The sequence below is a fragment of the Balaenoptera acutorostrata genome, chromosome 14 (genome assembly GCF_949987535.1).
Source record: "Balaenoptera acutorostrata chromosome 14, mBalAcu1.1, whole genome shotgun sequence".
NCBI lineage: Eukaryota > Metazoa > Chordata > Mammalia > Artiodactyla > Balaenopteridae > Balaenoptera > Balaenoptera acutorostrata.
Genome location: NC_080077.1, coordinates 9,640,850 through 9,665,445, shown reverse-complemented (window position 1 = coordinate 9,665,445; position 24,596 = coordinate 9,640,850). Strand labels below are relative to the sequence as shown.

The 24,596-nt window shown below is 40.5% G+C and overlaps 1 protein-coding gene across 6 annotated transcripts in view; it reads left to right on the top strand.

The window, feature by feature from the left end:
- SNX9 (sorting nexin 9) overlaps nucleotides 1–24,596 on the top strand; it is a 174,096-nt gene that overhangs the window by 112,063 nt on the left and 37,437 nt on the right. For 4 of the 6 annotated variants that reach the window (XM_057527721.1, XM_057527720.1, XM_028167439.2 and 1 more), the window contains 6 exons: nucleotides 5,874–5,966; nucleotides 12,646–12,811; nucleotides 15,121–15,271; nucleotides 19,057–19,141; nucleotides 21,164–21,289; nucleotides 21,406–21,523. In XM_057527721.1, the coding sequence (XP_057383704.1) occupies nucleotides 5,874–5,966; nucleotides 12,646–12,811; nucleotides 15,121–15,271; nucleotides 19,057–19,141; nucleotides 21,164–21,289; nucleotides 21,406–21,523 (739 nt within the window). The remainder of the gene's footprint in view (nucleotides 1–5,873; nucleotides 5,967–12,645; nucleotides 12,812–15,120; nucleotides 15,272–19,056; nucleotides 19,142–21,163; nucleotides 21,290–21,405; nucleotides 21,524–24,596) is intronic. The other 2 variants (XM_057527723.1, XM_057527722.1) reach the window with 1 other exon arrangement.

Genomic DNA, 24,596 nt, shown 5'->3' with positions numbered 1-24,596 from the left:
TAATTCTGTTAATATACAAAGAACTCTTGTAAATCTGTAGGAAAAAGGTGAACAACTCAGAAGAAATGGGCAAAGGATATGAACAGATTCTTCATTGGAAAAGAAATACGAAGAGCCAATAAACACAGGAAAATGCTCATTTTGAAATTCTTCTATCAAATTAGCAGAGAATTAAAATGTTTTAACTCCTAGTGTGAGGAAAGGCGTGTTCAAATAGGCATTCTGGTATGAAGCTGGTAAAGGATGAATTGATGAAGCTTTTTGGAGGACAGTTTGATAAAATATATTAATATTTGAGGTGCATCTACTCTTTGACCCAGCACTTCTGAGTTGATCTTACAGCTCTACTCTCAGAACACAGCCATCTGGGCAGGAGAAGAGGTTTCCTGCAGCACTGTTGTAACAGCGAAGCCTAGAATGTGTGCGTCATCAGTAGGGGCTGGTCAGATAGAGTACAGGACAGCCTCACCATGGGAAGCAGGGCTGCTTTTAGAAGAATGAGGGTAGCTTCAGATATACAGATATGGATGAATGGGCTTTTAAAAAGGCATATCACTATGTGTAATGTTATCTTTACTGTGTTTAAATATATACACACCACAGATGCAAATTGTGTAGAAAAATTATTGAAGGATATCCAAGAAATGAATCAGGTTCTTGTTTTCTTTTTCTATTACAGATTTTAAGTTGGATGAGGACAGCTATTGCAATACCTTTAGAAAAGAAGAATGGTTTTTAGTGGTTAATACTGGTTTCATTATTAGTTATTTATCTGATATTTTACAGTTTCAGGAGCATTTCTTGTTAGTAGCTGTGCCACTAGAATGAATTAATAACCCACTGGTGGAAACGAATCTCAGACATTATTACCAAACATGTGTTAATAGTTGTCCTCATTTGGGTTTTCTCCCAGCTATTAGTGTTTAAATTATATCATTGATTATAAAAAAGGTTCTCAGTATAGATCTTTTTAAAAACTCTTAGATTACTGCCTCTTTGCAGAACTTACTTTTGAGAAATTAATGGGAAGTTTTTGTTTGTACCTTTAAAAGAACAATGGGGCTTAAACATTAATTGAAAGTTGTATAAACCTAGATGTTTTATCTGAAGGTTTTTGACTTGAGGGGTTTATTTTTCTATCTTTTTTAAACTAGAAAGGTGTACATACTTGGAATAAACTGCTTTTCCTTTTGTTAAAATTCTTGTTGCTTTTTATCGCACTGTATCCCAGGTGCCCTTGGATGTATCTCTGTTCCTCTGTTTCGCGGTTTCTCATCCCGTCCTTCCCCCTCTCCACGTGGGTTGGTGCTGTGGGAAGCCTGGTGTAACGTTTGGTGTTAGAGCTGGGTTGACGGTCTGGCGCTCCACTTCGTAAGAGTCGTGGCTGCTTCCTGAACTATCGGAGGACCAGGCCACTGGTATAAATTGGTGTCAGACTCACGGAAGACATTTAAGAAATATTTTCCTTCTTTTTTCACCTCTCCAAGGGACAGTCTCAATCCACTTACCCTTTTTTGTTCCAGCCTGTCTCCTTCTTCTGCCCTCTCTAACCGTGCAGAAGATTCCCTTAGCAATCTCTCCCCAGTGTTGAATTTTCTCTTCAGTTCGCTCAGTGTCCAGCTTCTTGTTCAGCATCTCTATCTGCCTGTCTCCTCTGTATCTCAGACTCTGCATGAACAGAGTCGCTCATTATTTCCCCACAAATCTAGTTTCTCTTCCTGACTTTCCCATTTCTGTTTCTCTGAAATGTTGCTTTTTTTCTATGCTCTCTTTTTCATTCCACTTTAAAACCCTGAGTGCCTTTGCGAGCCATAGTTGTTGATAGGGGTGTCCTGCATCCTTTAGATGTGTAAGGGCGGGAAAACGCTCGGTTTTAATCCCAGACCTTGCCTAGATTTTATTCCCAGGTCTCATACTTGCTGTGTGACTCACGGTGAGCTTCTTAGTTTCCGTGTGCCTCAGTTTCCTCATCGGTAAGTCCTCAGAGAATTGTTGGAAAGAGCAAATGGAAAAAAGTTCTAAAGTGTTTAGAACAATACGTGGTACTCAGTAGGGGTTTAATTATTTTTAACAGTTTGGATATTAAACAAATGCTCAAAGTTAAGTGGGTATTTAGGGACATAACATCTTTTTTATTATGTAGAGATTTTCAGTGTGATGGTATTTGTTATGAAGGAACTTTTATTAAGGAATGAGGAAGGAAATAGTAATTTTATGTTGGAACTACATTTTGCTTTCGCATTTCTCAAAAAAAAGTCCATTTTTAGGCCACTTTGTAGTCCATTTAAAAATAAATCAGCAAAAGAAACCTTCACAAAGGCTTATTATTTCATTATCTCAAATAAGGTCTGTAATGCTGTGGACTTCTCATAATTGCTTACTGAGACTTTCTCTTTACAAAACCCCTGTTGCAAAGGTTCTCTCCATTTCCCCACCCCCTCTCCCAGCCACACAGGAATCCCTTTTACTCAGTTACAGGGCTTTGTAAGGAGGGTTGTGCACATCTGTTTGCAGGATTTGTTGACATTTTTCTTCAAAACTGCATTAGGCTGGTGATGTTAACCTTCCATGCTTTCCTGATCCCAGACCCTTGCCTTACATAAGACAGCTTTGTGCATCTGGGACCCATTCAAAAATACACACTGGCGAAATTTATTTTTTAGGATGTTTTGTTGCTGTTTGGCTTTATCTAACAGGAAACAAATGACAAAAGCAAAGGGTTTGTTTTGTTTTGTTTTTACCTTATAACTGCCCTGGTGAAGGGCCAGTCAGCATTGTTACACGCCCAACCCATCATCAGAGGAATGTCTATAAAAGCCCATTTCGCGTGGACCTTTATTAGATCTACCAAATTGTCTTCTGCTCCTTATAGCATCATCCTGTTTGGCACATAAAGCTACCTATTTTATAACTTTGTGCCAAAAAAATAAGTAAATTCTCTAAGCTAGTACAAGTATTTTCCATTTTTTAAGGCAAATCTTATTCTTTTAGTTTTCTCTATTTAAAAAATAAATACCTGGAATTGACATCTGTGGGTTCAGAATGTGAATTAATAAAGGATCTGTTAAGTCATTTAAGCTTTTTGGGGAGTAATTTCCAGTCAGTAGTATTGATGTGACTGGCTACAAATGGATTTAATCTGTTTTTGTGATCTAGGCTTATTTTTAAAAGAATGTACAAGTTTTATATTTCTATAAGTGGTTTTTTGAAATCAGTCGAGGTTCATCTGTAGAATTAGATGATGTGCTTTTAGCAAAAGATCTATAAAGAACAAAATAGGAAATTTTACAAATTCTGTCTGTATTTTGAGCTGAAATAATTAGGCTTTTTACATAAGACAATTTTATACCTTCTGTAGGCCTTTTTGAGAACGAGAAAACTTTGTCAGGAACTGATTGAAATGTTCTTGGTTTATAGAGGTATCACATTATTTGCTTTTTAGTCCCACTTCCTAACACAATTGGCACATGGTTATTAAACATTTGATGAATGAGAAGTGTCAGATAAAGACATTTATGCCTCAGTCATGCAGGTAAGTTGCAAAAAACAAACAAACAAAAACATAATAACCTCAGCTTTCACAAAACCAGTAACTTTCCATTCATTTTTGTTGCATACCCCTGGCCAGAGTCTTACTCTGGAAGTTCCTTCCCTCCTTCTTTCCTTCCAAGCGTATATATTAAGGTGTGGCAGTGTAATCAGCCATAGCAACATAACCGATAGGGTGTAGATGTATGTGACTGAGGATTTCCTTGTGTGGTAATAAGGTGGGCCCTCGAATGCTTCCAGAGCCTTTCCCCCGAGATGATAATACACAAGGTAGTGAGCCCATGATTAGCGACTCTTCTTACCTGGTAGACTTGTCAAACTGAATGGTCCGTGTTGACCTGTATTGAACTTTGGGCATCCTCTGTAAGGAACCAGGTGGGCAGTGGGAGCTCTGCCTACTCATCAGTACCTTTTGAACATTTATATATTCTTTGTACTCTTGTTTGCTGGTTTGGTAGAACGCCAAACAGAAAGCAACCTTGATGAAATATAAGTTATCTTTTTCATTAATTCTCAGACCTAGATCACCCTTGAAGTCTGAACTAGTTCAAGTGGGCACAGAGAGAAATACAGGCATCTGTTGCCCATCTCTCCATCTGCCCCCAGCCTCTCCCAGTGTTGTCTCATGATGTGTGCAGTGAAAGTTCTTCTTAGGCCATGTCTTGAAGAACTGGGAAACCAGAAGAACTTATTTCCCCTGAAACCAGCAGAACATACTGGGAAACCAGTGAATCAAGTCGATCTAACTGTTGTTTCCAAACAGTCCCTTGCCCAGGTCTTACTGCATTGTCTTTGATGCCGATTGTCAGAAGAGTTTGATTCTTACTCATCCTGGTGGCCCAAGGATGTCATATAAGAAGCAAAGTAACAACAAAGTAGCAAAATGTAACAAAACCAGACCTGTTATTTTTGTGGTCAGCAGTTGCAGACTAGTGTTTTGTTTTGTTTTGTTTTGTTTTTCTTTAAAAGAAAGTTACTTAGAAACAGTTTAATTCTTTCAGTTTAAGCTTTTTAGAGTGGGACCAGAGCAATGCTCAGTCTAGGGATTTTTTTTTTTTTTTTTTTTTTTTTTTAGTCGAGGGACATTTTTGCCTCTCTGTTGAGGCAAAAACCTTTTCAGTGCTGTACCTGCTGTCACCCCCATGAATCATGAGGTTTTCCATTCTGGCTGGTGAGAACCACCCTACTAAGGGGTTGATACTTAACCTTTCATATGGCAGCTCCCTCACGTGCATACGCTGATCAGTACTCAGCCTAAGGCCTGGGGTCCCGTCCCGTCCCCCACTCATCTCCGGAGGTCTCTGTGCAGCTTCCTCCTTCTCAGTACTCTGCCCCAGACTCCCAGCTCTGTCTTCTTAATTCACAGAGACCAGTGGTCTTTGTATGGGTTCCCCGTCCCTGATCCATGGCCTGGAAAGTCTCTCTAGGCAGAGGTCAGGTCCTTTATTGCCTGATGTCTAATGATTTGAAGACAGTTTCATATATTTTGTCTTTTTTAGTTTTAAGTGGAAGCGTAAACTGGATCCCAGTTACTCCGTCTTGATTGTCTTCTTTGTGTATTACTAGTTGATTTCCAAAACCAAGTTTATTTACATCTACAAATGGTACAACTTTCTTCACAAGAAAGTTGTACATGAAAAGTGCATTCTCGTAACACTATATAAATGTTAATAGTAATGACTTCCCTACTAGATAGTTGTGGAGCTGGGATTCGAAGCCTGGAAACTGGGCTCCAAGGTTGTCCTCCTAATAGCAATGCTGATTTGGCCATTGCCTGGCTCCGCAGGGTGTATCAGTTATCTGTTCTCATGTTGACACTGCACACCAAGCCAGTCAGCTCAGGAGCACGCAGAGTTCACGGCCTCGCGGGCTGTTTTGTGCTCTTAGCCGGTCTTGGTAGGTTCTCCGTGCCTCTGTGGTTCCAGGAAGCTTTGCTCATCTCACATGTCTGGTGGCTTTGAAAGCCCTGGTTCAACATTCTAACAGTTTTTAAAGCTTGGCTATGTTTTTCCTCTGGAGTTTTTTTTCATTGGCTGTATGACTTGCATGATATTTGTTCCATTCCTTCTGTGCTGCTTATAATTATTTTTAGTGCTTCAGTGATACTGTGTTATGACAGCAAGAGTCTTTAGAATATATACTAATGCATTGAAGACAAACCACTACTATACAGTAGGGGCTTTGCTTTTTGCATGTAATCTTGGTGCATGAGTGGCATGCTGGAATTTTCTGGTGAACTTAGCCCTGCTATGCATTTACTGTTGTTAGCTTTGGTATACTCTTCTTTTCCCCTTTGTTTACCGAGCACCTTTTTTTATTTAAAGGTGGACATTTTGGCTCAGATTGGTTGTATTGAAAGTCTCAGCCAATCACCACCTTCTTCATCTTCTCCTTCTCCTTCTTCTTCCATAAATAAGGTAAAATTCAAACTTGAATGAAAGAGAAAATAAACATTTAAAAACCCTAGAAGTAATCCTTTTTTTCCCAAGTGAGGTGATTGTTTCAGCTAAAGTATCTTACTGAAGCTCTTCTTGGGGGCATGGCAACATAGAATGTGGGACATATAGGAGTTGGAAGGGCAATTGGGATTTATACTTTGGAGACCTTTTAGCTGAGACTTTTGATGAGACTTGATTGATGGATTTATTCCATGGACAGCAAGGTCTAATGAAGGATTTTTAATCACGGAGTTGACAGAGTCTGGATGGCTTTGGTACCGTAAAGGGTGGGGAAAGAAGAGAATGATGACATTGCTCAGTAGAAAGGAGAGAGGAGGGAGGGCTGGGAGAAAAGGATAGGAGAGGTCCCTCAGAGTTTGAAACCTTAGCGGAGGAACATAGTGCATTATCGTGCGACCAAATGTCTGCAGGTGAGGGACAAAAGGGGTTCTTGGAATTGACGGCAAGGAAGTCAGAGGCCAAAGGATCATTAAACCAAATCATTGTGTAGCTCAGTTTGTTGCAGTAGGGGTTAGGCTTTGAAGAAAAGCAAGATCTCAGCATTTAGCACACAGAAAATGTGCCAAGACCCCCAAGAATTATGAGTTGCTTTGGAACTTTATGGCAAAACAGTTCTGTCTTCTTCTTCTTTCTCTTATGTATTTGAAGGAAACAGATCTTTGGCTAAAATAGAAAGTATCCTAAGTGCCTATAATCACTTATTTAATTGAAAGTTTCTCTATTAATGTGATCTGGCATTGAAGCCATTTGGAAATATAACTGATCTTTTCCTCTAAAGCATAAACTAATGGGGATTTACTCAAAGATTACCAGTCTTCATTCTTTTCTTTATACTCTAGATGAGCCCCCATGTAGTAAGATAACCACTACTGAATGCATACCATGTGCCAGATATTGTGTTAGGTGCTTTATATGCATTATGTCATTGAATCCCTACAGAAATATTATGAGGAAGTTTTTGATGTTATATCCATTCTATAAGAGTGGAAACTAAGAGAGATGAAGTACATTGCCCAAGTTCATACAGCTAGTAAGTGGTAAAGCTGGGATTCAAACCCAGATAGACAGCCTCTAGAGCTTTAGCTCTTAACTGCTGCACCCATGAGAAATTTACATCCGTCAAATTTCTACAGTTTCATAAGGGATTTAAAATTCAACCAGTGGGCCAGTGGTCTTATCCTTGCCCCCTTTTACCCCATATTATGTATTTGCAAGATGCACAGCTTTGCTACGATTATCTCAGGAATACCCTTCGCTCCCCACCCCGCCATGGCCACTCAGACTCCATTCTCTGTCTTTCTGCTCTACAGGCTCCGTTCAGCGGATACACTTAGATTGTCTCATGATGTAAAGACAATGTAAATGTATTTCTTTGTTTTGTCTTATGAGGCTAGGATAGCTTTTAAATTTAGAGTGCCAGATGTAGAGAATGGACTTGAGGACACGGTGGGGGGAGGGTAAGCTGGGACGAAGTGAGAGAGTAGCATTGACATATATACGCTACCAAATGTAAAATGGATGGCTAGTGGGAAGCAGCCGCATAGCGCAGGGAGATCAGCTTGGTGCTTTGTGACAACCTAGAGGGTTGGGATAGGGAAAGTGGGAGGGAAACGCAAGAGGGAGGGGATCTGGGGACATGGGTATGCATATGGCTGATTCGCTTTGTTATATAGCACAAACTTAACGCAACGTTGTAAAGCAATTACACTCCAATAAAGATGTAAAAAAAAAAATTTAGAGTGCTAAATCAGCAAATGTGTTGACTATATTGCTTCGGGCATCAGGGAGCATTTAATTTAGTTAGAGTGGGAGTTAGGGGGCGAGTCAGACATAATCAGCCAGTTCCAGTGCAAGGCAGGTGAAAATCCATTCATAATAGAGATCCAGACAAACATGTGAGTGTTTGTGAGTGTTTTAATTTAGCAAGTAATTTACTAAACACTTAATACGTGTAGGCCCCATGTTCATAGGCAACAAGAAATCACTGGTGACCCTGATGGGCACAAACCTTCTCTTGTCCCTTGCGTGCATCCTCATGGAGTTCAGAAGACGATGTTTGTATGTGCAAGTTTTGTTTGTTGGATTTTCCAACCTTTGCTAGAACTTAAAGCATAGGAAAGTTAAGTGAACTTCATAGCGAATAATCATATACTCGCCTTCTAGATTTTACCATTAACATTTTACTGTTCTTTATCACACATATGTCCACCCCTCTGTCCATCTGTACCTGTCAGTATCTTCCAGCTTTTCTACAGTGTACTGATACGCTTTTATAACTGGGAAGGCATTGTTATTTTAAGAGCATGGTAGTGCTGAAAATCACTTATTCTGTGGTCGTCCACAGCCAGTTATTTTCCTAGAAGAGACTCAAGTCGGTATACATGAGGAAAATCTGATTTCCCTCTTTGTGAAATAATACTAATGTTATGAAGGTTAGATGAATATCTAGAGAATAATAGATATAATAATCTATTATTATTAGGATAATATCTACTTCATACAAATGACCAAGAAGATCACAGTTAGCCACTTTAAGTAAAATAAAAAATTTGAGTGTTTGCCACTTTATGTAAGGCACTTTGAGAATCTTTTAGGGGAGATGTTTGCCCGTGACTTGCTAGTGGGAATGACTAACTGATAACGCCAATGACTCTAACGGAAGACTAACTTTGGGAGAAAGTGGAAGGATGTGACTGAATGTCAGTCAGCAGGCGGAGGCCAGCGCCCTCCGTGGGGTGGGACTGAGCCAGAATCTAGGAAGGTGAGGTAGAAGGCTTTGCATGCAGATGGAGAGCAGAGCCTGAGCAAAGGCAAGGACACAGGAAAGTCTGGGAAACTGCGGGCTGAAGCACAGAGTGAGGGTTAGTGGCAAGTAGTGAGGACAGGGAATGTCATGGAAGGAAAAGTTAGGATCTTAATTGATGGACTAAGGAGTTTGGAATCTATTCTGTGGTCAGTGAGGTCTAATGAACGGTTTTTAATTAAAGTGGTTGATAGAATCGGGAAGGGTTTGGTGCCCTGAAAGGAGGGGAAAGAAGAGGATGAAGACATTGAAGGAAAGCTGGAAGAAAGTAGGGAAGAGGCATGGACTATTGTGTGACCAGATGCCTGCAGTTAAGGGACAGAAGGGTTATTGGGAGTTGAAAGCAAAGGAGCCAGAGGCCGAAGTACAGGAAGGGTGGGTTCAGAGAGAAGCAGACCATGAAGGCTTTGTGAGCTGGTTGTTAGTTATTGATATTAAGGAGGGACCCTGGAGGTCACCTGAGAGAGAGAGAGTGAGTAAAAAGTCAATGATAGAAGCTGGAGAGATTGACAGTTGGTCAGGTTTTGAAAGATTTATCAGTAGGAGTCAAGTTGAAACAAGATAGAAGGAACGTTCCAGGAAAAAAAACAGAGAAAAACAAAGTTATTAGATTTGCCAACAAGGATTTCATAACCCAGGTAGAGAGTCCTGGTGGCACAGTGGTTGAGAATCTGCCTGCCAATGCAGGGGACACGGGTTCGAGCCCTGGTCTGGGAGGATCCCACATGCCGCGGAGCGACTAGGCCCGTGAGACACAATTGCTGAGCCTGCGCGTCTGGAGCCTGTGCTCCGCAACAAGAGAGCCCACGATAGTGAGAGGCCCGCGCACCGCGATGAAGAGTGGCCCCCACTTGCCGCAACTAGAGAAAGCCCTCGCACAGAAACGAAGACCCAACACAGCCATAAATAAATAAATAAATAAATAAATATTTAAAATAAATAAATAAAGCAAATAATTTAAAAAAAAGATTGTACACGTAACCAAATAAGATAGCAATTATTGTAAACAATAATATATATATTATTAACAATAATATTATTGTAAACAATAATATATATATTAACAATAATATATATATTATATGTTTGTATAAACAAAGTAGGTTTTAAAAGAACTATCATGTTATGTGTTTCTGTCCTAATAAGTTTTAATTTTTTAAGGATACTTGGCGATGAGTTTCATATCCCATTTCTTCCTCAGTATTGATGAAAACCTTTGACAGTTTGCTAACACGATCTTACTGTTATGGCAGTGCTGAACTTTCACTCATCCTGTTGTTCTAGTTATAACCCTTCTGTTCCTTTTCCTCAGTAGTTTATAGAAATGTTAGACAGTGAATGCCTGTACTTACTGTCATCTTACTATCCAAAATTTCTGTACCTTTTGAAGTTTTTAATTCTAAAAACAAAACCTCATAGTTTAGTTTGGAGAGCACAGCGTATATGTTGCTGAATAAAACACCCCTGCTTAAAGAAAACTATGGAAGGAAGGGCTTCTCTTAAATGAAGTGTGATTGTCAGGCCCTCAGCACGGCAGCCTTCATTTCCAGTCTGCAGTAGAGTGGCTTGAGAGTAGCTCCGCGCCAGCCGTATGTTCGAGAAATTCACAGTCATAAGGATGAATGTCTTTCTGCTGTTAATATTTGACTTCAGGCAGAATCACTAGTAACGTCATTTTTTTTTTTCTTGAAGGTATAGAGATGTTAGAATGAAATCATAGTTCCTCTTGTAAAACATATACTGTTTTTGATGCTTCTGGTAGGTGGCAGGCAGTTATCCACCCTGTATGTCAATTGATGGAGAGGGAAAAATAGACCAACCGTGATAGCATTCTAAAACATTAGAGAGGTGTATGAGGCCATTTGGGTAATTTTCTTACAAATCTCAATCTCTCTCTCTCTCTCTCTCTCTCTCTCTCTCTAACTAACCCCCAAATTTTTATGTGAGAAGGAAGACTTGAGTAAAGAGAAAAGTTTGCTATTCCATGTTCGTGAATAAATAGATTAAGTATTGAAATTTTTTTAAAGGCACTATTTGTTTTCCCTGAGTTTATCTATAAATTTAAGGTGATTCAAATGAAAATCAGCACATTTTTTAAACTTGACATGCTAATGCTAAAACTAAAGATTGTTTTAGTTTTAAAACAGGAAGCTGATGCTAAAGTTCACGTGTAAAAATAAACCGATAAAAGATGTTAGTTATGGTAAAGTACTAACGGTATTCTGTCTAGTGGACTCCAAAGTAGCTTGGTACTAGTATGAATAGATTACTAGGATAGAATAGAGTCCAGAAATAGGCCCAAGTCCAGTATACGGTAAAGGTGAATTTCAGATCAGTGGAGGAAAATAGATTATTCATTAAGTGGTGTTAGGACAACAGAATGACTACAGGAAAAAATTAAGCTGGATTCCTATATTCTTTCATATACTGAAGTAAATTACATACAGGTTGAATATTTAAAATTTAAAAATTAAGGAAACAAAAAACAAAAAACTGGTTGCCTCAGGGCTGGGTGAGCCAGGGGTGAGAGGTGGGTTATAGGTCCTCTTACTGCAGTACTCCTTGATATTGGGTGCCATGTATTGCCCGCTCCAGAATTCTGTTTATAATATTAATAATTAAACTATAAAATTATGCTAAGGAATAATGGGAGAAAATATTTTTAAAATAGTTTTGGAGTATGGTAGCCCCATTTTATGCAAGACACCACCCCTTGGCGTGTAGTAGGAGTATAGGAATGTGACTGTACAATCTCCTTGGAAAGCAGTTTGACAGAATCTATCCACTCTAAGTGCACACTTGTATTAGCCCAGCAATTTTTCTTCTGGGAATTTCACATACATCTATTGGACATGTGAGGAAAGATGTACAAGGATGTGCATTGCAGCATTATTTACAGTAGCAAAATACTGCAAACAAGATAAATGAGCATCAGCCTATGCTGTTTAGATGATGGGAAATAAATAAAGTGGAATTCTATGGAGTCATGTAAAAGAATGATGTCATCCATGTGCTGCTGTACCTAGGAGAATGTTTTAGGCTATTAAATGGAAAAACAAAAGAAAAGTGCAGAGCAGAAAGTATAATTTGGGCTCACATAATATGTTTAAAAGCAAAAAGGCTCTCTCTGCATGGCATGTTTAAGTATATACAAGGAATTTGTTAGGAGTCATTATCTCTGAGAGAATGACTGGCATTTTAAGGTGGTAGGAATATTTTTTAAATTTCATATCTTTTTATACTATTTGAATTTTTTCTTACTGGGAACATATTACCTTTTCAAATAAAAATTAAAACAGTTAAAAATACAACTGATTACTGTCAAGCAGTGAAAGTGAATAAAACATATTCTTACCAGCAAGTATAATCTCAAAAGCATAATGTTAAGTGAAAGAAAAAGACAGCTTGCAAAGAGATACATACAGTACAGTGTTGTTCAGGTCAGTTTGAAAAATATAAAGCATTTGTTATTTATGAATACGTTACATATTCCATTACATACGCATTGGAAGTGTAAGAACATGCACAGGAACGAGAACAGGTTCAGAAAAGTAGTTACTTGGGGGAAGGAAAAAGAAAGGGAGTTTCTTTGTTATTGGTTGTAAAGTTCCTAAGCAAATATGGCAAACTGTTAACAGTAAAATTCGGTTGATCCTGTCTTTTGTGCTTTCCTACATGTTTCTAAAATTTTATTATTTAAATTTTAAATTGTTTTAAATTTCTATCCGTTTTTTCAGCACCCCAATTCAATTGTTATGTGATTCCTACTGAATTGAGTAATGCTTTCTAGAAGTCATGAATACGCTCTCCTTTTTTACCCCTAACATCAATCAGGTCAGCAGTGGCAATGACCCCTGGTCAGCCTGGAATGCTTCCAAATCTGGAAACTGGGAAAGCCCGGATGGCTGGGGAGCCAAGCCCGAGGGGACTGCAGCCCAAAGAAACACCTCCAACAACTGGGACACTGCCTTTGGTCACCCCCAGGCCTACCAGGGACCAGGTGAGGAAGAGGGCTCTGCTGGTGATGAAGCCCACCCACCCTTAAAGGGCGTCGGAGTTAAAATAGGTTTAATCAAAGGAACTGTTCTCAGGTGCTCTTATTCACTAATAGCAAACTTATTTTTCTGGGTCAAAATGTAGGTAGTTTTTAATTATAGTCTTTAGTCCACTTTCAGTTACCTGTCAAGGAGTCACAAATGCAAATGCTTGCAGGGGCCAGGTTCATAAAGCAGAACAACAGCGCGACCCTGTGGGGCGGGGCTGCAGAAGACGGAGGTGGGCAGCTCTGCTCTAGCCGGCGGGTTGATGCCATTGCAGGAGAACTGAGCTAGTGTTCCTGGACCACCACAGTTCCAGAGAGACTAGAAATCTCGATTTTCGTCTCATCTTGCCACTTTAAAATCTTAGCTACTAACACACATTTGGGCCAAAAAAACGTGCACACGGATTGAATATGGTTCGTCGCCACATTCAATGGTTTATGGTCACGTGGTTTATGACCTCTAACGTAGCAGTTCAGTCTTTTCCTTAACTACCTGTTTGACTCCCAGGTTCTTAATGGAAATACTGAGGCAAAAGAGGAATTTCTAAAAGGAGAAACAATTGAGGAATTAAGAAAGGCGATTTATGTCTGTTCTGAAATTAAGAGATCCACCCGTTATTTTTTAATGATCCCTGTATGAGCAGATTTTGCCAAGAACTGAATGTGCTAAACAGCAGGAGACTTGCATGCAGGAGCCATAAAGGGCACAGGTGCTGGTTTCCAGCTCCCACTCATAGACGGGAGGTGGGCCGCTGCAGGACCAGGAGTCGCGGGCTGGGTAGAAACGTCGAGACTAGACTGCTGACATCTGCTTCTGTAGTAACTTGGCATGGCTCCAGGACTCTTGGCCCAGATCCTTCTAATACCTTCTATTCTCTTCTTTTTTTCGTTTTGGCATTTGTCTCTGGGCTTCTCGTGGTGGCACTCTCAGGGTGGAGATCCCAGGGCAATTTCCTGCCTAATGCTAAAGGGACTCCTCAGGCCATCAGAGGTGGAGACAGAGGCACAGAACAGTGGAAGAGGAAGGGAGGGAGGGAGGAAAGCCGGCAGCACCTCATCTGACACAGAGATTATTGTTAGAATGTTAGGCTCCTGATGCTGGTCAGTTACTACTTCTCTCTCCTTTCTTTCTCTTTCTCCTCCACCCCCTTGTCCTTCTCTCACCTTTATTATTATTAGTGTTAAACAATTCCTTTTTAAAACTCTGGGAAAACCATAATTCAAAAAGAGTCATGTACCAAAATGTTCATTGCAGCTCTATTTACAATAGCCAGGACATGGAAGCAACCTAAGTGTCCATCGACGGATGAATGGATAAAGAAGATGTGGCACATATATACAATGGAATATTACTCAGCCATAAAAAGAAACGAAATAGAGTTATTTGTAGTGAGGTGGATGGACCTAGAGTCTGTCATACACAGTGAAGTAAGTCAGAAAGAGAAAAACAAATACCGTATGCTAACACATATATATGGAATCTAAGAAAAAAAAAAAAAAGGTCATGAAGAACCTAGGGGCAAGACAGGAATAAAGGCACAGACCTACTAGAGAATGGACTTGAGGATATGGGGAGGGGGAAGGGTAAGCTGTGACAAAGTGAGAGAGTGGCACGGACATACATACACTACCAAAGTGAGAGAGCGGCATGGACATATATACACTACCAAACGTAAAATAGCTAGTGGGAAGCAGCCGCATAGCACAGGGAGATCAGCTCGGTGCTTTGTGACCACCTAGAGGGGTGGGATAGGAAGGGTGGGAGGGAGGGAGACGCAAGAGGGAAGAGATATGGGAACATATGTATATGTATAACTGATTCACTTTGTTATAAAGCAGAAACTAACACACCATTGTAAAGCAATTATACTCCAATAAAGATGTTAAAAAAAAAAAACAAAACAACTCTATCATCCTTTTGTCCTCCCCAGTCTTTTGGCTTAAAGGGTATTTGATCTGCTTATTTGCAAGTTTATAAAGCTAGATTTATCAACGTATAGGCCTCTAGAAGGCCTTCCCTATATACCACAGAGTGTTTTTATAGTTGGCATTTATCTGACGTTACTTGGACTAACAGCCCTCTTGAAGTTGTTTCTAACTTGTCTTTTGTGCTAAAAGGCCGAATCTTCAAGCCCCGAAACTGTCTGACTACAGAGCCAATACTCCTCACATCTTTATTATAATCCTGACCCCACCCCCCAGAAGATGAAGTCCTCCCATCTTTCTTCTGTCTTTCTCTACTGACGACCCTCTGTGCCCACCTCCAGCAACTGGCGACGACGATGACTGGGATGAAGACTGGGATGAGCCCAAGGCGTCGTCTCCCTACTTCAAGGATTCAGAGGCCACGGAAGCAGGCGGGGCCCCGCGAGGAGGCAGCCGCGCCGGCGCCTCCTCCATGAAGCTGCCGCTTAACAAGTAGGTGTAAGGGGGTTGGGGCAGCGTGCGCTCTCTGTGGAAACGGGTACAAGATACAAAGAGGCTTTTTCTCTTTTCAGTGGGCTACAAAGTTTTGGGTGCAGTTTGATCATGCTTATTTTTTATTTGGCTCTTAGCTTGGAAGCTTCCTTTTTTAAAATTTTTTTTCATTTTAAAGTGAAATATATGTTCCATTTAATGATCTGCTAAATACTGCTTTTTACCTTTATTAACTCATGACATATTCAGGTTTTTATTGCTGATGTCACAGGAAAGCTAAAAATAATCATGATAGCTTCCTTTTAAACGTTTTACTGTTTATTGATCTTTTACCATGTGCCAGGCTTTGTGCAAAGCAGTTTGTGTGTATTCTCTCATGCGACCCTCATATCCCTTTTGTGGTACATGTAATCTCTGTTTTCTCTGGGAAAATGAAGCCCAGAGAGGTTAAGTAACTGCCCAAGTTCACACAGGTGGTAAGTGACCTAGTCGGGACTCCAATCCAGTCCCTCAGCTTCCTGAGCACACTCAACTACTGTGTTTAATGTGTTTAAGACTTTGTTTTCCCTTAGATTATTCTTATATTTTTTTAAAAAATGTTTTGAACGGTCCTTGTAGAAACAGTGCTTAGCAGGAAAGCATGTGGGAAAGGGTGAATATGGACACAGCCCTATGGAATTCCCTAGTAGAGAGTTCTGGATGAGTCTGTAGTTTACACCAGTGTAGCTTGAAGGAGATGTAGTTTTGTGACTTCCATATGATTTATCTTCAAGTACTCTTCTTACAGCAGTTATATTTAAAATAGTTTTTCTAAAATTACTCATACTTTTTCTTGGTGTTCCAAGTTCATGATTCCAAGCAGATATCAAGGAATGTTAATCTATGTCTGGAAAAAAATTGTAAACATGTTTGATATATATCTAGATACCAAGTTTCTAGGTCTCGATGTACATGTGTATACGTTTAATGAGCCCTGCAAGTTCTCCTTTGTATTTAAATACCATCTGGTAATTAAATGAGTTATCTTTTAGCTCACACTTTTCCTGCATTTCTGTCCAGTTTCTTCCATTGTGTATTTTCATACTCAGTTGCATGCATAATACAATCAGTCATTATTGACTGTATCCTATTTCTTAGAGTGAGATTTGAAGTTCTCAATATGGTCTGTAGTGATGTACCTTACCCTCAGTTGCTCTTTAAACCTAAATACGAAGTATGTTTAAAACCCATTTTAATATAATGTATCCCTCAGCCCCATTTTGAAAATGAGGAAGCAGAACCTGTGAGACAAACATGACTAGCTGAATTTTTGAGTTTTCGTAGCTAGTTCGTGAGGTTCTGGCTCGTGCCAGGCCTCTGACTCCACTTTCCCGTGGTTTCCACTGCTCCGTGCTTGCCCTCTGGCTTGCTATACGATCGTGGGGAAGTTGGATGACCTGTTTCAAACTCAACTTTCTTCATCTCTAAAGTGAAGGATTGGCTTTAATTAAGAATTCTTCCTGGGGCTTCCCTGGTGGCGCAGTGGTTGAGAATCTGCCTGCTAATGCAGGGGACACGGGTTCGAGACCTGGTCTGGGAAGATCCCACATGCCACGGAGCAGCTGGGCCCGTGAGCCACAATTGCTGAGCCTGCGCGTCTGGAGCCTGTGCCCCGCGACGGGAGGGGCCGCGATAGAGAAAGGCCCGCGCACCGCGATGAAGAGCGGTCCCCGCACCGCGATGAAGAGTGGCCCCCGCTTGCCGCAACTGGAGAAAGCCCTCGCACGAACCGAAGACCCAACACAGCCAAAAATAAAATAAAATAAATAAATAAATAAATAAGAAAATCCTTTAAAAAAAAAAAAAAAAAAAAGAATTCTTCCTGCTCTAAAATTTCAGTCTAGGTTGAAACCAAATTGAAGGAGTCCTAATATGCACCTGCACCTTTGAGGCATTCCTCGCTTTCTGTGGTGCTGGGAGCCGTTTAAACCCTACATATTTTTATTTAACTAGACTAATGTATAAATGACTTACTTATAACAGTTGTAAACATTTTTTTAATATTAACACTTTTCAGCAGTTAATCCATTTTATATGACAGCTATATTCCAGTCATGGAGCATAAACCTTATGCTAGAAACAGAGATCAGACATTTAAGTATACTTGAGCATTACAAGAATACATCTTGATAATACTGAAAGAATTAGTCAATTGCACTGCTGTTCAGTAAGTATTAAATGCGTGCATAGTCAGCTCTAGAGTTTTGCTGTGGTCACTAAGATACCAAAAGAAGCATGACTTGTGCTGTCTGCACTCAGAAGCTTACAGTCTAGTCAAGGAATTGTTGCTATGTGTAATACCCCAATTTCTCCATCAGCGTTTTCTAGCAAAAGTGTAGGTTCTTTAATGAAAGTGTTCCAGGTTAGCCCATTAATTCATTAAGCATTTAGTTTATTCCCATAATTCCTCTAGGTCCTGGAAATACAAATGCTTTCTCTAAGGTACTTCTAGTCTGCTGTGATGTGCAAATGGATGATGGCAATTGCAGCACAATAAGCTGAAGAGCAAAAATATGCTCAGAACATTGAAGCAGCACAGAGAAAGCTCCACCTGAGGCTGTAGGGAATACTTCCAAAGAGCTGATGGCGTCATTAGAAATCATTTTAATTTCTGAGTACGTACTAGGGTCTTTAGATTTATATAGATAACTCTTTATTTAAATCTTTTCATTTAATTCCCTTACCACCTTAAAGCTAAGTCGTATTGGTCCCATTCTTCACATAAGGAGACACGCTCTAAAAGTCACATAGCTATTAAGTGTTGGACTTGAAATTCAAACCCAAGGCCATCAAGCTCCTAGACACCTCTTTTACTCTGTTGTATGAGCTGTGTTTTAAAGCAGGTCCAGGGAAAAGAGAATGGAGGGAGGTCAGTCCAGAATGAAGGAAAAGATGTGAGCCCCTGAGAGCATCACATTGGCCTTTAACTTGGTATAGGAATGAAATCATAAGTAAGACAGCTGGTTTTTGTAGAAATAAGATTTCTTTTCCTATTTTAGGTATTTTGCTTTCTGAGGATTTTTTCCCTGTTTATTAAAAAAAAAAAAAATTCTAAAACCCAGATTAATCTTGTCTTCTTTAGAAGTAGCCCTTTGGATGGCCATGCATTTATTCCAGCTTTTCTTCAGTTTTAGAACTTGGCTTCGGATGTAGATTTGATTTCTGGAAATAGCCAAGTTTATTATATTTAGAGTGTCTTTACTAAGGAGACTGTTTTTTTGTGTGTGTCTCATAAACTGGTTCTGAAGGCAGTTCCCAAAGAAAATGGCACAAGTACTTATGAACAGTGTCGGTTTCTTTGGGATAATTGTGGCCTCCCGAGGGAGAATGTTGAAAGGCAGCTTTAATTTGAATATAAAAATGCCAGCGTGTGGCCTTCACCCCATGTGGTCATCTCAAATTGATGTGCTCAGTACTTTCTACCTCTGTACCTGGGGGACATTTTCTAGTCTGCCCTTCACTCTGTGTGGTGATAAGAGTGTCTCAGATCAAGCAAATAGAGTGCCTATAAATATCACACCTTCTGGAGTCAAACTGTCCTCTTACCAGATAAAGCTTAATTAAATGACTAATTGGCCATTGAACAATCTGATTACATCAGGTTTCATTTACCATAGTTTCCTAGTTCTAGTACATCTGAAAGACAGAACAAGTTCAAACTGTCGTATTAAGTAAATGTGGATGAGAGCTGTAGAATTCTTATAAGGAAAAGCATAAGACTCACAAGCATTTATCCTCATGATTAGATTTCCTGGATTTGCAAAACCTGGAATGGAACAGTATTTGTTGGCCAAGCAACTAGCAAAACCCAAAGAGAAAATTCCTATCATTGTAAGTTTGTTCTTTTTTTTTTTTTTTTTTTTGCTTTGTTTCTGATTAAGCTCTTTTATAATACCTTAAAGCTAAGAGGGTTATTAGTCATTTGGAAAGTATTTTTAAACACGTTTAATGCTCGAAGTAAGTAACTGACAGTGTGTATTAGTGTTTTAAGAGTACTAAAAATAATTGGCATGAATTAATGCCCATTATTATATTGTTTAGATATTCTTTACTTTTATCTTTCAGAATGTTAGTAATTGAACAAACAACACCCATAGTACATACGTATTTTTCATAATTTTTCTAAAGTATCTTGAAGTATCTTTTACATGCTCTTTTTCTACTAGCCATACACATTTAGCTAAAAAACCCAATTCAAATATTTAGGTTTCTACCTTGGCGAAGTACATGCATGTTATCAGAATAAGTTGCCTTTTCCACTATGTTGGTAATAGTTTTCTTTCAATAAACCAGCTGTCGAGTCGTGATAAGGAACTTGTACATAAAAGCTGGGAGTTAATGCACCGTTAAGTTTATCTGTCTTTGAATAGCTTATTGCATAACATGACACAGGCTCTGTGGTTTCACCTAAATGTTGATTGCTGATAGATTTTCTATCTAAATGTTATCTAGCTGTATATTTCCAGATGAAATTCTGGCAAAGAGAACTATAGCTATCTTCTGACCCCGTTGATTTAATCCTGTACTGTAAGTTGAGGGCAGGGCAGGAGGGCAAGCCACCTTGAATATAATCACCTTGGACTCAAGGAGGAAAGGTCTGGTCTTATTCTATAATCTTTGGGTCCTGGGAAACTCGATAAAATTGCAATAATGATATTGAATTTTTTATATTACTTGTTCCTACTTCTTTGAAAAGCTTGAAATCCTAGAAAACTCCAGAGAGAAGGGTTGTGACCCAGAGCCCTTTTATCCTTCTTCCCTCAAAGCACACTTGGGATAATTATCTTCTGAGTGGTTAGGTTAGAGATTATTTTAGTTTTTTTCTTTAACTCCACAGAATTAAGAGCCCATGGCCCTGCCCCTCAGATTCTCACAGGGGACTTTGTCATCAGCAGGAGAGTCCTGGAACAGAGCTAAAAGACCCCCGTGTTTGAGTTGTCCCACACGTTTTAGGTGAAACTGGGCCCATAAGCAGGCTTGCCTGTGTGAGCTTCCTATGTGGAAAAGGAAGCTGAGGAAAGCCATTGAGCCTTCAGAAAACCAAGAGAAAGTAGAGACCTGGTCCTTTGCTTTTAAGGTGCAGTACCCTACCCACTAATAAAATGTGACCCTGTGGATGTTGGGCCCTAGTTGATCAGAGTCGCCTCTCTTGGTCCCAGTCACTAAGGGAAGTTCCCAAGAGGCCCCCTTTAAAGATTCCTGCTCTGCAGCTTTAAGAGAGTTTTCTGGATCTGGGCTCCCTCTTGGAGAATCACAATAACTTGTTGTCAGAGATCTTTAGTCCCTTATTAAAATTCTCTGGGCCCCAGTTACCGTCCTGACTTAATAGCCTCTGAACTTTCATACCTCACCTCACTTTTTTCTCCTTTCACCTTTAAAAAGAATTAGAACTATATAAAGAATTAGGGTATACAGAAAATGAGAGTAAGTGTGGAGGAAGTTTTATGGCAATTTGGCATTGCTGAGACATCCAAGTGTGTAATTTTATATTTCACAGAACTTAGTCTGCAATAGATTTGAAATTTTTAAAAACTAGCCCCTCATTACATAGAACTAAGACAGCTGGACTAGAGAGAGAGTGTGTTCCATCTCTCTAGAGGAAAGGCAGATCGGCATCTCTCCATGGCCTGCAATGCCCACGTGGGAGCAGAAGGGCTTCTCCCATTAAGTGTGTTCTTTAAATATAACCTTAGTAGGAACAGAGAGCATTTATGTAAATAACTTCTCAAAGAAGAGCAAAAATGACCCTCCTAAGGACTTCTAGTCCTAAAAAGAATCATTTGATGATTTATATCGATTATACTTACTATTTTTCCATGTAACAAAATTAACTCTCCCTGCAATGTTGTGTAGGTTGGAGATTATGGCCCAATGTGGGTTTATCCTACCTCTACATTTGACTGTGTGGTAGCAGATCCCAGGAAAGGCTCCAAAATGTACGGTCTGAAGAGCTACATTGAATATCAGTTAACACCTACTGTAAGTATCCAAGTTATCAAAGCAGAATCATGCTTGCATCACTAGTAACAATTTGCTTTTTTCTTCATTTCCTGTAGTTGGCATTGGTAACGTTTTTATCTTTCCTTATTTTGTAGAACACTAATCGATCTGTAAACCACAGGTATAAGCACTTTGACTGGTTATATGAGCGTCTACTGGTAAAGTTTGGGTCAGCCATTCCAATCCCTTCTCTTCCAGATAAGCAAGTCACAGGTGAGTGTGTGCGACACTGAACTCAGGACAAGTAAAAAGACTCCAGTTAGAGCGTCCTAATGTAAATCAGAAATGGCATTTTCCATCCTCTAGTGGAACAAGATGTAGGGGTTTGGAAACAACAGCTAAAGATAGCCATATACATATATATATATATATATATATTGTACATGTATTTGGAAGTTACCTGAACACCTAACAAGAATATGTCATAAAATTTTCTGTTAGAGTTCCTGTATACATATGTATCTTGAATTCTGGCAAAGTCACTGTGTCTTTACTGCTACACCCTTTCCAATCATTGTGTCTTTATTGCTAACCCCTTCCTATAAAGAAATATATGCATTTTTTTACATGTGAAAAATGACCCTTGAAAAAAATAGAAATAATCCAAATAGCCTAAAATGGAAATTTAAATGTATGACCCAAATGATGTAAACACGTTACATAGTCCAGCTGTGTCATTTTCATTACAGGTCTGTAAACATCAGATGTAGAAGCCATAGAGCTTCTAAGTGTTAGTGCAGGAAGCTACCAAGTTTTCTACTCCATTATTCTGGTGACTATTGATATTTAAATATTTTTATTTATCATTGATTATTACCCTCTCCCTTTCCTTATTTATTTAAATGCCATGTTCCCCCCACTCCGCCACCCCAAGTAATCTTGTAGTGAATAACGCACCGTGCTACCAGAGCCCCTCATAATTGTGCACTTGGAGGGTATTTGTTCCTGTGTCTGTTCCGAGAACTGATTTTTTCAATCTCCAGCCTGATCTAGAAACTGGAATGTTAGTACTCAGGAGGCGTGTATTTGTCGTGGAATAAAAGTTTGTAAAGAAGCTGAGCTTTACGTAGAGATTAGAAAGTTTCCGTATGCAGCTGGAAAACGTTTAGAAGAATGAAACTATACGTATAGAAAGGAAAGGGTTGAAGATGAGAGTAAGACTTAGAAGGCTGGAGCTAGAACAGCCTCTGAGAGAAGTGCAGGGGGCACGGACACACTCACCGGCCCGTGAGGAGACTCGAGGGGCCTGCGGAGGAGGAAGAGCACGTCCCCAGAGGCCGGGGACCCTGGGGACCGGAGAGGGTTTAGTCCTCACTCAGCAGGAGGTGAAATACATAGTTTATAGAGAGGGACTGAGCATCTCACCAGCCGGATGGCAGCGCCCGCTCAGACGGTCCAGCACGTGGTGAAGTTTGTCCCCACGTGCCAGGCGTCACGTGCGCCCGGGCACGTCACACCACGTGCTCTCTCAACTCAGAGACACGCGCCAGCCCCCATTCAGCTCTGCTAAGAAGGGATGTGAATGTGATTCCAGAGCTCGCCGTGCTCACGTGATGAGATGCGGACTAACTCATCCTCAGCCAGGATTAGTAACCTTAGGATGAGAGAGTTATTCTCCTTAAAACTTTATTTTGTGCTTTGCTTTGTTTTATGTTTGTGTTCCTCTGAAACTTTTTGAGGAGATGGGAACTTTGTTTTTTTTTTTTTAATTAATTTATTTATTTATTTATTTATGGCTGGGTTGGGTCTTCGTTTCTGTGCGAGGGCTTTCTCTAGTTGCGGCAAGCGGGGGCCACTCTTCATCGCGGTGCGCGGGCCTCTCACTATAGCTGCCTCTCCCGTTGCGGAGCACAGGCTCCAGATGCGCAGGCTCAGTAGTTGTGGCTCACGGGCCTAGCTGCTCCGCGGCATGTGGGATCCTCCCAGACCAGGCTCGAACCCGTGTCCCCTGCATTGGCAGGCAGATTCTCAACCACTGCGCCACCGGGGAAGCCCGGGAACTTTGTTTTTAAAGAACTTGTTTTGATTTTGATTTTGGGGAGAGAACGTTTCAAAACTTCCAAATGGTCGGAGCAGAACGGAGAGTGGGGACTGCGTAGCCAGGTTGACAGACATGTCCTCGCCCTCAGCCGGGCTGACTCCCAGGCAGCCCCTCTTGGAGCCGGGGCAGCTGAGGGGCGGCCCTGTCGGGGCGGCCAGGTGGGCGTGGATGGCTGCTTCCTGCCGCTCACGTGTCGCCCCAGCCCTGGTTCCGTGCCCAGTTCAGACACTCACTCTCCCTCCTTTCTGTCATCCTTATTGTTTTTTGTTTTTTTTAATTAATAGCTACTTTATTTATTTAATTAATTTATTTATTTATGGCTGTGTTGGGTCTTCGTTTCTGTGCGAGGGCTCTCTCTAGTTGTGGCAAGCGGGGGCCACTCCTCATCGCGGTGCGCGGGCCTTTCACTATCGCGGCCCCTCCCGTTGCAGGGCACAGGCTCCAGATGCGCAGGCTCAGTAATTGTGGCTCACGGGCCCAGTTGCTCCGCGGCATGTGGGATCTTCCCAGACCAGGGCTCGAACCCGTGTTCCCTTTATTAGCAGGCAGATTCTCAACCACTGCGCCACCAGGGAAGCCCTGTCATCCTTATTGTTAAGTCACAGCTTTCTTTTTAAAAATTTAGACTTCTTTCCGTGAAAACTTAAGTTCTGCCTTTCTCCACATTTTCAAATTTCAGGCTGTCTCCTGAATTTTAAGCTCTCCTTGATCAACTTGATTAGCATAATATGTTCCCCATGGTGTTTAAATAAATGGATTAATGAGCTGTCTTAGAGTCGTGGAGTTTTCTCCTATTTTTTAGGTTTTAATACGTTGTTTATTCGGAATCAAATAACCCATGACTGTCTTAAAGCATCATAGAGTCACGGTTCTCCCATAGTAAGGTTTGTATTTTTTTTAAAAGAAAGGTCAGGCCTGAAGGCAGGAGGGTGTCACAGAAAAGCACGGAAGCAGCAGCTCCTCAGTCTGAAGGAAGCTGAGCTTTGGCTCACTGGCTGGGACGTGTGCCGAGGAAACTGAAAAGCCCAGGAGCCACTGTATTTCCCCCTTCTCTTGTTTGCCTCCTGCCTGAGATGCCCACAGGATCATTATTATATAGGTTCCTGTCTCATTTAAATCCTGGAGAAAAGAAAAAGGAATGCCAAATAGATGATGTCATGACATCTCTGTGGACTTGATAATCCATCCATGAAAAGCTTACAGCTAAGATTTTTTATTTGTTTATAGATTTTGTTCTTTGTGGAA